Source organism: Sminthopsis crassicaudata, chromosome 4 (assembly GCF_048593235.1).
Source record: "Sminthopsis crassicaudata isolate SCR6 chromosome 4, ASM4859323v1, whole genome shotgun sequence".
NCBI lineage: Eukaryota > Metazoa > Chordata > Mammalia > Dasyuromorphia > Dasyuridae > Sminthopsis > Sminthopsis crassicaudata.
The window spans coordinates 192,113,812-192,131,012 of record NC_133620.1 but is presented as its reverse complement, the minus strand read 5'-3'; the positions used below and the strand labels follow the sequence as shown (position 1 = coordinate 192,131,012).

The 17,201-nt window shown below is 37.1% G+C and overlaps 2 protein-coding genes across 11 annotated transcripts in view; one reads left to right on the top strand and one right to left on the bottom strand.

Annotated features, from left to right (window-relative positions):
- The window catches only part of TUBE1 (tubulin epsilon 1), a 32,700-nt gene extending 21,491 nt beyond the window's left edge, over positions 1–11,209 (bottom strand). For 2 of the 4 annotated variants that reach the window (XM_074310062.1, XM_074310063.1), the window contains exons 1-4: positions 10,727–11,209; positions 10,536–10,609; positions 5,441–5,493; positions 3,816–3,873 (exon numbers count right to left, since the gene is read on the bottom strand). In XM_074310062.1, the coding sequence (XP_074166163.1) occupies positions 3,816–3,873; positions 5,441–5,493; positions 10,536–10,609; positions 10,727–10,751 (210 nt within the window). In that variant the 5' untranslated portion in view covers positions 10,752–11,209. Of the gene's footprint in view, positions 1–3,296; positions 3,347–3,815; positions 3,874–5,440; positions 5,494–10,535; positions 10,610–10,726 lie in introns of those variants that run through there. The other 2 variants (XM_074310064.1, XM_074310065.1) reach the window with 2 other exon arrangements.
- Positions 10,999–16,601, top strand: FAM229B (family with sequence similarity 229 member B). Of its 7 annotated transcripts, none has more exons than XM_074310069.1 (4): positions 10,999–11,097; positions 14,702–14,860; positions 15,628–15,766; positions 16,360–16,601. In XM_074310069.1, exons 3-4 carry the CDS (start codon positions 15,642–15,644, stop codon positions 16,475–16,477), a joined length of 243 nt encoding a protein of 80 aa, XP_074166170.1. In that variant the 5' UTR covers positions 10,999–11,097; positions 14,702–14,860; positions 15,628–15,641; the 3' UTR covers positions 16,478–16,601. The 7 variants fall into 7 exon arrangements, with proteins under 7 accessions (XP_074166170.1, XP_074166173.1, XP_074166168.1 ...); XM_074310067.1 differs by having other exon boundaries at positions 11,007–11,097; positions 14,699–14,860; XM_074310066.1 differs by lacking the exon at positions 10,999–11,097 and adding an exon at positions 11,345–11,562 and having other exon boundaries at positions 14,699–14,860.
- Positions 16,602–17,201: the final 600 nt, after the last annotated feature.

Sequence of the window (17,201 nt, the reverse complement as noted above, 5' to 3'; positions counted from 1 at the left end):
AGGAAAGGTCAGAGCTAGGATTCAAACTCAGATTCTATGACTCCAAATTCTGCCCTCTTTCTGCTTTCACCATCTTATGAATGAGCATAAATTAGATTAAAGGTAAATCTGTCAAGACTCAGATTTGGCAAAACTGGGATAAACTGAGTACAATTTAAAGAAAAATCTCCCAGCCCAGACAGTACTTCTGGGGTATTTATTGTTTGTGTTTTGTTCTCGAAGAGGACCATGACATTGGGTAGGTGATGCTACAGATATGCAAGTGAGTTGGATTTATTGGAGGTGGGCCATAGAAAATCACCAGTCTCACTTTCTCCTCCAGAGCCACCTGGGTCCAGGGCAAGGTACAGATCAAAACGAGTGTAGATAGCTCTGGATGCAGTGGGGGACAAACTTTTTAAGGTAAGGTCTTTAACTTTTGATTGAAACAATGCCCATCCAGTGATTGAGGTTAGGTAAAAACTGAGGTAAAGAATGGCCTCTCTGACTTAGTCACCAAAAAAAAAAAGTTGGGAGAGAGAAAGAGACACAGAGAGACAGAGACAGTGACAGAGAGACAGATACAGACCCAGAGACAGAGAGAGAGAGAGAGAGAGATACAGAGACAGAGATAAAGATAGAGACAGACCTAGACAGAGACCAAGACAGACAGACAGACAGACAGACAGACAGACACACACACACACACACAGGCACACAATGAGAGAGAGAGAGAGAGAAACACACAGAAAGATAAGACACACAGACAGAGATAGAGAGACAGACAAAGATGGAAGGAGAGAGAAGAAGAGAGGTGGGATTGTTGTTTGTTCTTTCAGATATCTTGAAATGCAAGTGAGTTGGATTTAAGTGAAAGTAAGCTATGCAAAGTCACCAGCCTCAAGAGTCATCTGAGTGCAGTAGCAAGATATAGATCAGGAGGATTCTGAGGTATAAGAGATCACGCCTATTGGGGAATATAAAAGGATTAAGGAAAATTGAGGGCTTAAGGGGTAGGACTACAAGATGTAGACTCAAGGATGAAGAAGAGAAAGTAAATGAAAGATAAGGAAAGGTTAGTGGAAAAAAAACGAACAAATTGGTGATGGGGCAAATTGGTAAAATAGGTGGGTTTAAGAACAAAGGAAAGGTGGGTGATATAGAGTCATTGTGGCTAAGGAGCACAAATTGAGTAAGTTATTAAGAGGCAATGAAAGGCAGCAAAAATTTTAGCTATCTATATGCAGTCCAAAAGAACATGGTTAAAATCTCAACAATTATGGAAAGTCAAAGAAATTGCACAGTAATTTGTATTGAGACTATGAGGCTTGGATTTCTTCGGCAAACTAGGGATTATTTTTCATGTCCTAAGTGTAGGAAATTCTTTTTCCAGGAGAAGATGAAGAGATGTGAAGAAAGTATCTTCATACATTATGTTGTTAAGGAGTATAAGGTGTTCCTAAAGTGGTTTTAATGGGGGAAAAGTTTTCAATGGGAGATTTGAGGTAAACCAAAAGAAAGCTGATTCTCGTGAAGGAGGCTGGAGAGTAAAACCTCCTTCACAGAGAGGAGAAAGTGAAAGAAAAAAAGTCAACTATACCACTAGTTTAAAAATAGATGAGGCTCTTTCTAAAGACCTAATGGGATATTCTGAGATGCTTATTTGTCATTTAGAGAACTGCATAATAGAATCATAGAAACTATATAATATAATAATTCAGTAAAGGTCAGAGGAATAAGAGAAGATTAAGTAGGAGCTGATGACACAGGGATACTAAGCGAAGCTATGCGTCAATTGTGTAACAATATAGAGGTCTCTTATTGTTTTCCCAAGTTATATATCTGAGGAAAAAAAGAGAAACTCTCAAGACTTCATAAGGGATGACAACTATTAAATTCTGGTGATTACTATGAGCATAACTGACACTGACAGAAAGAACCTGAAAAGCATTAATCAAAAGAACTGAAAGCCAAGGAGCTACAGATTGTGTTTAATTGATTGTTGCTTACTGAAAGAAAGAGATGCAAAAGAAAAAATGAGATATGAACAACAGTTGGCTAAAAAGTGGTTTCTAAGAGTGGAGGTTTGAATTTCTGGAGCACAGCTTAAAATGAAATTGACATAATCCTGGCCAGGAGGTAGCCCAAGAGGGTCTGGAGATGTTCAACAATAAAATTCTCAAGACAAAAAGGGAAACAACTATAATGAAAAGGGGGAAAAATGGGAACTGTCTGCAGAAACAAAGAAATGCATATAGGGAAAACACCAATAAACTTAGATTTTAAACAAGAAATGTAAAGAAGATAGAAATAAGTCTAGGTAGCTGAAGATGAATGTTAAATCTCAAAATGAACTGAGGATGGTAAAGGAAGCTAAAAAACAGCTAGTTTTGTTTTTGCTTTTTAAATCTATATTGAGACACTTGGAAAATCAAAAGTGGAATTGCATTGTTGCTTGAGGGTGTGTAAGGACAACTGGCAGAATAAGGGCAGAACTGATGAATTCTTATTCATTTCTATGGTTTCAGTCAAGACTGGCTTTTGCCATTCTGGAAATGACAGAACAATGATGATAGGGAGAAAACAGCACTATAAAGAGTTATAGTATAAGAAAGCATTTACCTGCCCCCAGTGAATCTAAGTCACCCAGCTCAGATAAATGATGTCTTGGGTGATGACAGATATTACTGTAATCAGTGATAAGACTATGGAAGAGATAACTCAAGATTGGAGAAGGGCAAATGCTCAATTACACACTTGATGTGAATTTTTAATAAGCTGACAGACAAGCAATCTAATTAGCACAGAGGGACATTCTCAGGCCAACACTTCAACCTGAATCTGTGAGATGAAATTCCTAAATGAGTCTAATCCATGCTGGTTTCCTTATGTTTGTGCTGAGAAAAATCAGGTATATGACACCTTTAAAAAAAAACAAAAAAACAGGGATTGGAGAAGAAATCTTGGGGAACACAAAATACTGCTTAGAATTAGTAGTAATGAAAATTCACAGTATTGAATAAAATACTAATACTATGGCCTTGTGATCTTTTTATTGTACTAATATTATTAGGCAATAGTGTAGATTGGGAAAGAGTACTGGATAAAGACTGAATTTTAGTTGTATGACCACAGACAACTTAATGAAACTCTGAGTCTCAGTTTTCTTATCTATAAAATTGATTAATATTACTTTTCCTAATACTTTCTCAGTGATATTGTGAGAACCATCTGAGATCACGTGAAAGGACTTCAAATTCTGTGAAATAGTATTAAAATTAAGTTATAAGAAAGGCATAATGAGCAAAAGGGCTGACCTTGGAGTTGGGAAGGTCTGAGTTCAAATTCTTCTCCTTACCCATTCTAGCTGTGGACCACAGAGAAGTTATTACTCTCTTAATTCTCTCATGAATTCAATTTTATCAGAAAAGGGAGTTTCTATACTGAGATTACAAAGTTATACAAAAGAAACTGCTGGATTCACCCTCCTTCCACAAAAAAAGTGATTATTATTATGTAGTATTATGGTATTTCATCTATACTTTGTATTAGAAAAAGTAATCAGAACAACAAAATTACCTTAAAATAAATATACATTTACTCTTTAATATAAACTATTTTTATATCATTTGATCTGTCTGGAAATTTGTCATCATTAGTAAAGTTTTAAAAAATGTCTAAGGTGCAATATATAGCATTCATGCAAGCTGGGTGTTTATAAATATTCTGTGTTTTACTAATTTAAATTGAACAGAGAAAATTTAACTTGGATTACAATGATAGCAGCAAAACTATTATCAAAACATATAAAGTAAAAATCTTAATGTATATCTTACTCGTGCTTTTAATGAGCAAATTTTTCCTTTGGAAATGTCTACACCATCACCAGCTCCTCTAAAGATTAAGAAAAAGGAAAAAAAGATTACTGGAAAAAACAACAGTTAACAATGTTGTAATATAATTTAATTAAACTTCAATCTATAGAATGTATTCCTAGGAATATGAAATGTTAAATCATTAGGAATAAATTAATCTGGATAAATAAAATGTATCTGAACTAAATACATATTCATTTTCACTTAAAATCTACACATATACTTGATATAGGGGAAACATGAAGAATTTACATGTCCAAAATTGAGATTTCATCACTGGGTAAAACTCTTGGTAAAGAAACTTCCTCTATCAAAAGGGATCAAGTAACTTGTGTGCAACTTAAAAACTACAATCTCTGGTTGTCTGAGACCTTGAGAAGTGAGCTTCAGCTTTAAATTGCTAAAAATATTTTTGTATACGTTGGTCCTTTAATGACATTTTAAGAAATTCCAGTAATGAAATCACCAAGTCCAGGCATATGAGAAGTTTTGGCAACCAATACATTTTGCTATTTTTGTACAAAGTATTTTGGTTTTACTCAATTCTTAGAGGTCAATGCATGATTTGGGTACTTGTACAAAGTATTTTGGTTTTACTCAATTCTTAGAGGTCAATGCATGATTTGGGTACTGATCTTAAAATTCCACAAAAATTTCCAGTGCTCTCATGTTCCTTTTTTTTTTGTTGAGCATTTTGTTTTCCAGGTATTTTACCATGTTACTAAAAATAGAGCTGTACTATAGAACAGTTGTGACTTGGGGAATATTACTTTTAGTGTGGAATAGGAAGAGAAGTTACTTTGCCTGCTGGATGGCCCTCGACAGGTAGACAAGTATCTAGCCTAGGAACAATGTCTGTGACAAATCAATACCACCCTGGAAAGTGTTTTTTTTTTTTTTTTTTTTTGATTCAGTCGCCAGGAAGATTTACTTGGTAAGAACTGATTGGACTTTTTAGATGTTCTTCTCTGGTCCTTACTATGTGCCTGGAATATAGCTGGTGCTTAATAAGTGTTCATTGATTGTGACTAACTGAACACAGTGCTTTTGTGTGTATGTATGTATTCTATGTTTAATAAATATCTGAAATGAAGCTATTGAACACATTTTACTTCAGCTAATTATTCTATCCCCAATATTCTTGATTGCTGGGTTTTGTTGGGACACACTTTAAATGGGAGATGTTCTACACTACTCAAGGTGGAAGTTAGAACTAGGTAGTTAATCTTCCTTTATGTTTGTATTTTTTTTAATCAAGAGAAGTAAGCAATGTGACTATTTGGGTAGGATGGGCTGCAAAAATGAGAGACATGGGGGTTAGCAGCACATCTGAAGACTTTTGTCTTAGACACATTATATTTTTGGTCCACTTTTTTGTAAGCTTAATTACCTACATCTACATTAGTGCCTGAAAGGGTGGAAAGATGACTATAGGAATCACTTTGTAAATTAAAAGAACATAGCTTTGAGATCACTTGAACTACATTCATGTACTATAAACCATGCTGTAATCCCAAAGGAGGGACAGATACCCACTATCCAATCATACATTCCGATAAACTTGAAATAAATAAAATACATTTTACCTAGTATCCACATTTCTAAAGAAGTTCTTCAGTGAATCATCATAAATTCCTTTCTAAAAATTAAAAAAAATCATGTAAGTACAACTATTTTATAAGTTCTATATTCCCACTCAAGAAGTCTTTCAAACTTTTAAATGACAATAGTTTGTAATAGGAAAAAAAATTCATCCTTGTTTTCCAACTTATAAATTTCAGATCAGTATTTTCTAAATTAAAAAAAAGAAGATCCTGGGCAGCTAGCTGGCACTAAGTCAAGAGGACCTGAGTTTAAATCGGATCTCAGTCATTTAATACTCTTCCCAGTTGTGTGACCCTGAGCAAGTCACTTAACCCCAATTGCCCAAGATTCTGACTCCTCTTTCTAAAGTAAGAGCCAGGAGTAAGAGTCTATCTGAAGTCAAACACACGTTGTAACAAAAGGAACTAAAACAGAGGAATCAATCTGCTTTGATGAACTTTATCACCTGTATCCAAATGATATACAGATAGAAAGAGAATGCTATATGTGACTTCCCAATTGCCAAGTTCAGTAATCTTATTCCATTCTGTACCCTCGGACACTTAGAAGACACAGTGGATAGAGTCAGGAAGAGCTGAATTCAAATGCTGCTTCATATGCTTATTTGTTATGTGATTCAGGGTAAGTCAGTCCACTGTCTGCTTCAGTTTATTCAAATGAAAATGAGGATAATAATAGCACCTACCTTCTAAGGTTGTTGTGAGGATCAAATGATTTAATTATATATGATATAATTTAGCACAATGCCTGCCTGATATAGAAAACTCTATGTAAATGTTAATTATCTTTATTACTATTATTGTCATCCCATTTCTCTAAATTTAACGTTATTGATCAGTTTCCTTAAGAGTTTTTTGTGCCTTAGATTCAATGACTTAACTTTTTGGATTCTTTTCTTGCCAATGCCTCTATTTCGATCTCTGCCTTATTTTTTATTTTTTTATTTTTTTTATCTTGGCCACTAAATGTAAACATTCAGTATGCTACAATCAACATTTATCAAGTATGTACTATGCAAATAAGTTCTTCCTCAGTCTCCATCTGTTGAAATCCAACCCAAACTTCAAAAGACTCAAGTCAAATGTCATCCCAAGAAGCATTCCCTGATACTTCCCACTCCAATTCTCATTTCTTTCTACCTGGAAAGGATTAGTTCCTTTTCAGACTTCAAATAATACTTACTTTTTACTTACAAAGATGGATCAATAGTTATAAATAAAGATGTGTAAGGCAATCCCTAAATTCAGGAGTTTACATTCTTAATGGGAAAAGGCAACATATAAAACATATAAAGCTGATAAAAAGAGCAGAGGGAAAGCAGCATGGTGTGGGGATGAACTGGCTTTGTTCTAGGAAAGATAAAATGAAAGCTCATTCATGAGAGTACCCAATTTCAGAGCACAAGCCCCAGATTGGGAATCTGGGGAATGGAGGGAGAGAGGACAGGGATAATGGCAAGATTCAGGATGTTAGTAATGTATGTAGATGAAAAGGAAGTTCTGTTACCACATTTTCTCTTGTCCTCTAAATTGTAGATTCTTAACCTTTTTCCACTGGTGACCTTTTTTCATGTGAGAAGTTTTGCATGACTCCTGTTCTATAGGTATATAAAGTAAGTATACAAATCAAACATTTACTGATAATTTAATTTTAATTTCAAGACCTTCATATTCAATTATGTGACTCCACATGGGGTCATGACCGACAGTTTAAAATAAAAAACTTTGCTCTAAAATCATAGCTATATGTCTATGCCTTGAAAGCAGGGAATGTTTCAGATCCTTGTTTGTATCCTGTGCTTAGCATGTTATATTGTGCTTTATAAATGTTCCTTAGATCATAAATGCAGAGCCAGAGTAAGACACCACACCATACTGCTTTCCCTCTGCCCTCCTTTTCAGCTACCTTTTATATATATCGCCTTCTCAAAATCTCTAAAGGCAGACATTGTCTTACATTCTTTACATTTGTATCCCTAGCATTTTCCACAGTGCCTGGCCCATGATAAATAACCTCTTTATCTGTCCTTCAAGAAGTCTTACAACCCAACCTACATTTTATAATGAGGATAATGAGGGTAAGGAAAATCAATTAGTAAGTAGTGTATGTGGGACTCAGAAGGCAGGCTCATTCTAAATTCAATCCTCCTTTCCTTTGGACCACACTGGATATCTCTGGTACTACCAGCTGAATGCATGTGGATTTTTTTTTCTAGAGCAAGGATTTTAATATTTTTTTTGTGTCACATATCCTTTGGCATGGGGGCAAAACCTATGGATTACTTCTCCAAATAATGTTTTACATTCATAAAATAAAATACACAGGACTACATAGAAACCAAGGTTACAAGAGAGATGTAATTTTTTTTCTTTCATCCAAGTTCAAAGACCTCTTTGAAATCTATCCCCAAGTTAAGAATCTGTATTCTAACATTATCAGACACATACATACACACACACACACACACACACACACACACACAGACTTTGTTTGATGCTGGATCTTAAACAGATGCTAATTAGTTCCTTTACTTGAGGATCCTCAGATTTAAGGGAAAGAGCCCTGACTTCAAAGTCAGAAGAAATCTGGATTCTAACCTGTCTTATGACATTTAACTAGTTATGTGACTAAGATGAGGTGGCTAGGTATCTAGATGTTCATGGACAGAGAGAGCCTGAATTACTGTAAACAATATGAACGTCTAAGCTTCTCCCCAGAAGCAAACCAAGAGGATCATTGTTAAGATTAAAAGTGAATTTTTTTTTTATTCTGATTTGGTCTTTTGTTCAAGAGGATCTTTATTACAATCTCACCCCAAGAAGAGGTGTCTGGTAGAATTCCTAGTTGAATTCTTTGCATGGACCAAACCATCATAACGCCAATGTTATGAATCCAATCAGAAAGCCTCGTTAGACTTAGACCAGCAGATAGCCATTTTAGACTAGCAGGTGGCTCCTGTAATAAATAGTGCCCAAGGTGGAGCACAAGAAACACAAGAAACGAAGTAGCAATGCTCAAGAGCTGTTTGTGAGTAGGATTCTCCCCGGAGAGTTCCTTCGGTAATCCGTAAGGAAAGGGAGAAGAGACCCAGTAAGATTTTTTCAGTCTTCAGGATTAAAATGGGCCGAGTCAGGAGACAGATGAGGCACTGATGAAAAATGCCTACTCTGACTACAGTCTTTTTCTCCGTTCTTCAGAAAGTTTGCCTCCATGATATCTCACAACATTCAACATCTGCTATAGCATCTCACCCTGCAACCATCCAAAGGAATAGGACAGAAAAGACTTTGATAGTGTTTGCATCCCCAGCATGCAAACTCAGATAACAGCCGCTTCACAATACTGGACAAAAGTATTGACCGTGCTGTTGGGGGAAAAATAATTGTGCACCCATAAAACAAAAAAAATGGGAAACTGTTAAGGATCATGCCTAAGTGTGAAGGGACAGGTCAATTCTCCAAAACCCCCCACAACTGTGAATCATAATATACTTGAAGGACTGCAAATCAGCCTTTATTGATGCAGATGTTGCTTGTGGATTGGGAATGAAATAAATTGGAGGGAAAAGGAGAGAGGTCAGAGAATGCAACTGCCTCTGTCTCCTTGTATCACTCTCTTCACATGAAGGGATCTATTCTGCTGGACAGGATTAGAACCCCAGCAGTCACTGGCAGGTGGCTCTCAGAACAATGATAGTCACCTTCTTCCTACCCCCAACTCCTTTTTTTTTTTTTTTTGGTGGGGTTAGTCTACTTGCTAAGTCCTAATAGCTAAACTTTAGCTCGACAGTCAATGGTACAATCTACTTGCCACTCTATGGTGTCTTCCTCTTAACGGCAATTAAGGCCTTTTTTAAATTGCTAAATTGCTTTCTTTAATAAAAAACCATTATGGATTTGGCCAGCTCTTAGTAGTAGCATAATAAAATCTTTGCCCTTTGATTTGGAGAAAGTCTAAACTTACAGATTCTTTTAAGACACCTTGCAAAAGCTGGCAGACAACCCAATGTATTTTTGAGAGTTATAAGTGTTCCTGATGCCTCGCTCAGCACTTTATCCTTGTGCCATTCAGCTTTCCCATGTGACTATGGGTTAGTTACTTTACCTTAGGTTGCCAGATGGAGGGAGCCTTCAGAAGCCCAAGTATAGCACAGCCTCCTCGTTTTACAAAGAAGGAGATTTAAAAACGACCTGCCCAGGACCACACAGGTAGTAAGTTATCAAAAGCAGGATATGAACTAGGTTCTCCGGCTTCAAACAGGTACAATAGTACATCTCAGAAACTTATGTTAACAATCAAGTTAGACGTAAATGCCCTTTTCAAGTCACAAATTACCATATAAATGTTAATATAGTTAATATTACTGGAAGGCTTCTCCAACCTATGTTGTCTTTCCTGTTAATTATTTCTTATTTATTTTGAGTACAATTTGCTTTGCATATCTTTGAACAAAAAACGTCTTTTTGCTTCCTATCACAAGTCACGGCACATCTTAGACACTTAATAAATGTTTGCTGATTGATTATTCAGTGATTTTAGAGCCCTTGAAATCACTGAATAATCTCAGAGGTGTGCAGAAAAGAAGCAGGAGCTGCTGACTTTCCAGGCAAGTCTAGGTAGGAAGAGGGTGGGATGAAGGTGGGAACGTGAAGGTGAAAATGGGGGGAGGGCATAGGAACAGAGTGGGAAGGAGAGGAAGATGAAGGGCGCAGGAAGACAGAGGGGAGAGATAGGAACGTTAGCTGAGGAAGCGGAGGTGGAACCGAAAATTGAGCGAGGAGGAGGAGGAGGAGGAGGAGGAGGGAGGAGGGAGGAGGAAGAGGAGGAGGAGGGAGGAAGGAGGAAGGAAGGAAGGAGGAAGGAAGGAAGGAGGAAGGAGGAAGGAGGAAGGAAGGAAGGAGGAAGGAGGAGGGAGGGAGGAGGGAGGAGAAAGGAGAATGAAAGATGGAGGACCCCCTACACCTGCTTCCTCCCCTTCCCCACCTTGTTCCTATCCCTTACCCCATCTTCTATTTCCCCTTCCTATTCCCCCGTTGTTCCTCCTCCTCCTCCTCTGAGGAGGGAGCCGTCCCTTACCTTGTTGACAGCCGCATGCTCCCTCAGGGCCAGGTCCCAGAAGCAGCAGCCCACCTGGTTCCCACACTGTCCGACTACAGTGGGCGGGCACATAAAGAAAGAGAACAGGACATGAGTGCAAGCGAACGAGTTCCCCAGCTGCAGTTATGGGGCCCTAAGGGATGGGCCCCTCAGCCCCCGAAGCAGCTCACCTTGCACTACGACAGATTGGGCCATGCTGCAGCTCCTGCAGCCGCGGCGGTTCGCGCCAACAAAGGAGCTCGCGGGCCGCGGGGACTCCGGGGCCACGAACGCCTGAGAGACGGTTCAACAGTTAGCAAACGAATTTACTTTCGAGGATCCCGCTCGCGCCTGCGCCTGCGCCTCGCGCCTGCGCACACTGGCGCCGGCCGAGGAGGGTTGGGGGTAATACGGGCGGAGCAACGGATAGCTCCTCGAAGGCGCTTGCGTTTTATCTGTTGCCATAGCGACCAGGAACGCCATCCTCAGCCTGGCTTCCAATCTGGGTGCCCTCAACGTCTTAGGTCGGAGTGTCTGAGGTTTCCGGAGCCCGCACCAGCGGGTAATTCCAGATTTTTAATTCGGTTGGCAGCGTCCTTCACCTGCTCCTCTCAGTCCTCCTTGGGCGACGGGGAAGGGAGTCTCCTCCTCCTGCGGCCACCCCCTTCCCCGCGGGAGTTTTGCCTCAGCCCCAGCATCTCGAGTCCTTAGCCAGCCCCATTGGACGAAAACATCGAAGCGGACTGACCAATAGCGTCTGGGGGGTGGGGTGGCAGCGAGGCCGGGTGACTGGTACTAGAGATTCGCGGAAAGAACAGCCAAAGCCAATCCTCGGCTGGGGGGCGGGGTGGGATGTCTCTCGGAGCGCGTGGGCGGGGGCGGGGGCAGAGCCTGGCCTCGCGTTTATTTGGGAGCGTAGCGGTGCTCTTGTGGGAGGCGGCTGCTCTCTAGGGAGTCAACCCATGAAACAACATGGGAGCTCGGGTTTAATCTAATAGGATGTCACCACCACCTCTCATCCCTCCAGGTAGGAAGGACCAGCGCACATTAATTCCGTAAAATAAGATTTCCGGGTCCGTTTTGATATTAACAACTTCCTCATTCTGGAGTCCCCGAGGCCGGTGAAAAGCTTGTGGTGCCCGAGGCAGAAAGTTACCTAAGAGCGGGTGAAAGCAGTCACGGATCTACTGGAAATACAAAGCGAGATGGGAGGGAAAACACTGATCCTCAGATAGATTAGCTCTGAGCGTATCTCCCCTTGTGTAAAACGGCGCTAATACTCTCCCAGCCACCGTAGAGAGGAACATAACTAGGAAGCACTACTCACAACTAGGATGATGATGATGATGATGGTCATCTTGAAAACCCCAAATCTTTCCATTAGACCCAGTGATTTTAATGGCGGCTGTCCTGTTATTCCATATTAGTCATCTGAAGTCCAGCAGTCAAGAACCGCCCCTAAGTGTTTAGAACTACATGGATATTTTTTCAACTTAGAAAGTGTGTTGTCAAGCTAGTTAAAATGGCTGTGCACCTAGAAATGTGCCGTAGTTAACTTCTTAGGAATCAACATAAGGGAGTGGGGGGGAAATGTCCTGAAACGAGAACTAATCCTTAGTTCTGTTTACTGTTTTAAAACAAATTGACCCGATTTGAGAGTATTTCCCCATCTATAAAATTGAATTATTCTCATAGTACAAGGCTTGCTGAGATTTTATATTTGCAGAATTTAAAAATATCTTCAAAAAAAACCCCTCTAGAATACAAACATAAACATATATACACTTATATATATATATATCTTACATACACACACACACACACATACACATATATATCTCTTACATATATATATATATGTCTCCCAAACCATCTTTCTCCTCCCTTCCCCTAAATTTTCTCTTTAAAAACAAACAAAAAACCCAAAAACTTTAAAAAACTATCTCCTCCTGGAGAATTTCATGGTTTTGTTTTTGTTTTGGGCTTATTGTAGTTTTCTTTACATTAATGTCAGAAAAGGATCATCTTTTTATTATGATACAGTGTCCTAATATGTTTTTATCTACTATATACATACAGGAAATTCACACAGTGCTTTGATATTAAGTATCTGCTGCTCAAAAAAGCCAATGAATGCTTCTCTATACTTATGAAAGTGACCACTCTTCTCTTCTCTTTGTACATTACTATCATAAGATGAACAGTGACTCAACTTAGGTGACTTACTGAAAGAAGTGACTCAACCGTTTTTTTATTCATTTATATTTCAATTATTCTAGATAAGGAGTGGGGTTTTTGGTCACACTCAAAATAGGCTATTGTGATGGAACTTTTTGGCACTTTTTCAAATTGGGCTTTTGATTTTGTCTGTCACTGTTTTCATTGGTATCAGATTTTTAGGTTTTTTTTTTTTTTTTAGCCAAATAAAATTATATTCATACAGTAAATAAAAACATATCTACTGATGATTTCCTGGTGTATTTTCACCTGTGGAACACACAGCATATAGCAGTCAGTATTTCACATTTGTTTGAAAAGAAAAGGGAGATTAGAAGAGATGAAAGAGACTTCATTTTTCTACAATTTTTTTTTTGGGGGGGTAATAAACAGTTTCTCACAGTTGAATGCAAATGGTTTCTGAGTAGGGATTATTTTGTATTTTTGTTACCAGCATTTAGCCTTGTGACTGATCAAAAAAAAAAAAATAACCTCAACTGTACTGATTTCATCAATAAGTTTTTTTTTTTTTTGATCAGCCTTGTCATTTTTTTATTTTAAAAATTTTAGAAGACATTTAGCAAATTTAGAATATTTTAAGGGTTAACAAGAAGGGTTGTTTTGTTGCAAAACTATGAGAACTACTGTGGAGATAGCCTCAGTTTATTCATTTGTAAAATAAGAAGTTTTGACTAGATGAACTCTAGTTCAAGATTCATGATGTGTTTCCATTCCCTTCTTTGGCTGTGCTCAAAATGCCTATATTTGTAGTTCTTTGTTGCAGTAGAATGTCTTTAAGGATTCTTGTAGGCAGCAGAAAAGACAGTTTAAGTAATAATTGATTCATACTTGATTATAGTATCTTTTATTTGAAAATTTAAAAATCAGAGAATGGTTATATTAAAATGTTGATTAATTGTTGCTAGCAGTTACTAAAGTGCAAAATTGGTGTAGTGATGGAATAAGGAGAAAGTGAAAATAAGATATCCTGCTTCCACAAAAAGTTATTTTTATATTTTTAAAGATAATTTCATAGTTGCACAAACCACTGAAAACGTTGTCCATAAATGTAAGGACTTGGTGTTTATGATGAATCAATGAATTAGCTAACAATGGCCTGCAGGAATCTCAATTTATTTGAACTATTATTACACAGTTAGTTAGGTGGCTTTCCCCCAGCCAACCAGACTTGTAGTTAACTTGCTCATAGATGTTTTAGCTACTAAGGCAAAAAGAAAGTGGAGGTAAGACTGAGCAACTTGAGTAAGATGAGTTTCCTATAATATATCAGTGAAAATGGAGTAATGAGAACACAAAGCGCAAACTTTATGTGAAAATTTTGATTAAGATAATCTTTACTTGGATATTTTTCATTGGAAAGTTTAGTTCTCAACTTGTGCTGAAAGTTTGCTTTAGATGATTTAGATCTAAAATTGTACTTGAGTTAGACTAATTCTGAAAATTTTGGGGTGGCTTAATAAACATCTTTAAAATTAGTGATACTAAAAGAAGTGCCAAATTGACTTTTCTTATCTATACTATGTAAGTTGAAAATTTGTGTTTTACTGTTGATTTCATATGAGGGTATATTTTTGTGAGAAGTTTGGGGAATTGGAAGTGGGGTAAGGAGATTATGATTGGGCCATTAGGTAGGGAGAGGCTTGAGAAGAGCCAGAAAAACTGGGATATAAAATCATGTTATGTATATCTGTGTTAAATGAAAAGATTCAGATCTGGAACACAGATTAGTTAGTACCCCTGAATATTTGATAATGACCTTAATTATGTTTGACCCTTTCCTGTTATACAATATTTGAGAAGCAAACAAGCAAAGGAAAAAACCCAAATCAAAATTTTTAAGGGTAGTTAGCTTTTTTAGCAAAACAGAAATCTTTTCAGTTTAATGCTCCCATCATGAATTCAGAATGAAAACTTCTATTCTTTAGCAGGTAGGAAACTATGTGAAAGAATTCTCTGATGTCATAATTTCTGGGTGTCACTGGCTCATTCGACCAGCCTTCCTTTGGCACATTCCATCCTCCTATGGAAGGAGAATAGAAGCATTTGATTTATTTAGCCTCTACAGGAATCAAACTTCACTTATTTTGGTAAGTGTATGTATCTTTGGCTTAGTTAGCCAAAACCATGTTTTACTCCCTTCAAAAAAGACATGATTCTTGAACTTGCCCACCTTGAAAACTTTTCTTAAACTAAACCATGGGGAAAAAAAGAAAAAAAAAATTTCATTCTGTGTGTAGCAATTTAAAGGACTTCCCTAAAATCTTTGTGCAATTAAAAATTTTAAATTTTAATAATATCAATTCTTCATTATCATCACCATCATCAACAAAAAATATTAGGACATGTATTAGGTGCTAGGGTTATACAAGTATAATAGAGTATTAAAATACTCTTGGACAAACAAAATATACACATTAAAAGATAATAAAAGTATGGTATATGTAAAGTGACAGATACTTGGCAGAGACAGTATTATAGGAATCAGAGGAGGGGAGCAATCAGATATTTAAAATCTTTGAAGCTGGGCCTTGTGGGGAAACCTAGGCTTTAGATAATAGGTAGCAATTTTTAAGGAGTCATAATGGGAGTAATTTATAAATACCTTTTAAAGGCACATTGAATTACAGTTTATGTGAACTTAAGTTTTGTTAGTCTTAAGAGAGTTTACTCTCATCTATGATAGTGATTGCTTATTATTGAAACTGAAGAATAAATGCAAACAACTGAGCAAAAGTTATAGATAAGAGTTATAGATCTATAAGAGGTATATATTCTATCATGCCTATAATAGAAATTATAAAAGTTTAAAAGGACAAAAGGCCACTATGTGTTTTTTCTTTAATTTCTAATTTAGGTTTTCAGTGAATTATGCCTTTTCGGTTTGGTACTCAGCCAAGGAGGTTTCCAGTGGAAGGAGGAGATTCTTCAATTGGTCCTGAACCTGGCCTGAGCTCCAGTACTGCATGGTATAGGAAAGAGACTCCACCAACCAGGTAAATTTACTGATTCTGCTAACTATGTGTTACAGTGCCAAATTTTAACACTGGTTAAATGTGTTATCTTAATATTTAAACTAATTTTAAATGTTGACAGAACAAAGGAAAACTTAAAAATTTTAAAATCACTAAATTAGTAGCTTTTTTTGTTGCTTATTAGAGCAGTGTTAAGAGAATCAATATTTATGGAATATTATTCTCTGTTTTTGGAACATTTCCCAGATATCCTACTCTTTACGTGAAAATGCTTTTGGAATGATTTTTGAAACATACAAAATGTATATCCATGAAAGCACTTGTCCACCCACATACCTTTTATATTACCATTTGATGAACAAAAGATGCCTTTTTAAATTAGAAGCTAAAAGTTTCTATTGCTTTTTTACCAGTTTCATATGATTAAAATGATAGCAATATAGTTTTTCTGGAAAGTCTTGATTTCTGCCTCATCAGTTCTTCTGACATAATTATGAGTGGCATTTAAAGAACTTTAAATTGATTTAAGAAAGGAGAATGATTAGTCAGATTTTAGCACTTCATAATATTTCCTGGTAGGCAATTAAACAGAGGTCATTTTCCCTCTTGTATAGGCAACTCCGAAGATGCCCTGGAAGTCACTGTCTGACAATCACTGATGTTCCTGTCAATCTTTATGCGACAATGAGAAAACCACCTGCTCAAAGCAGCAAGGAAATGCACCCCAAATAGCCGCTCCTTTGGTGTGAAGATCATCATAAGGCTTTTGTAGAGGTTTGACTAGGTCAAGGTAATGGGCCAGCATCATTTTATGATCTGGTAAACAAATAAAAGTGGTGACACCATTGGATGTTCACAACGGTTTTCACTTGTCATTTATTTTTTATGGGATATCAGGATAAATTTGTTAAATACAATGGACCAATATATAATCAAAATTATCTACATGATAGTATATAACCATTAGTATGATATATTCAATATATGGGTACCATTTTGCTGAAATAATTGCATCTCAGCTCTTACCTGCTCTGGATAGTTTTCTTCATGTTATTTTTGGACTATTTCTTTGATTAAATTTTATTACAACAGAACTTAGCCAGAAAATCAAGAGGGAAGAAGAAGCATGTGCGGCTGTGGCACTTCACTCAGCCTGAGAAAAAGTGCCTAGCATCCAAATGGGACCAATTTTTCATTCCTCCAGAAGTCAGTTGCTTAGAATGAGAAGGCTGACATGTAGCCCCTAGGGAAACTGTTCACTCAAAGGAGAAGAAAAATGATAGAGGAAAAGAAGGAAAAAGGGCTGAAGTTGCCAAAGAATTAGGAGGAAGAAAACTTATAACACTTTGAGCCCAGAGGAATTAAGAGAATATAAAAACGTAAGTGTTAGAACCATTAATCAAAGAACAAAAGCCTAGGATAGAAAGGGAAGATAAATAATAAAATTGAGTGAAGA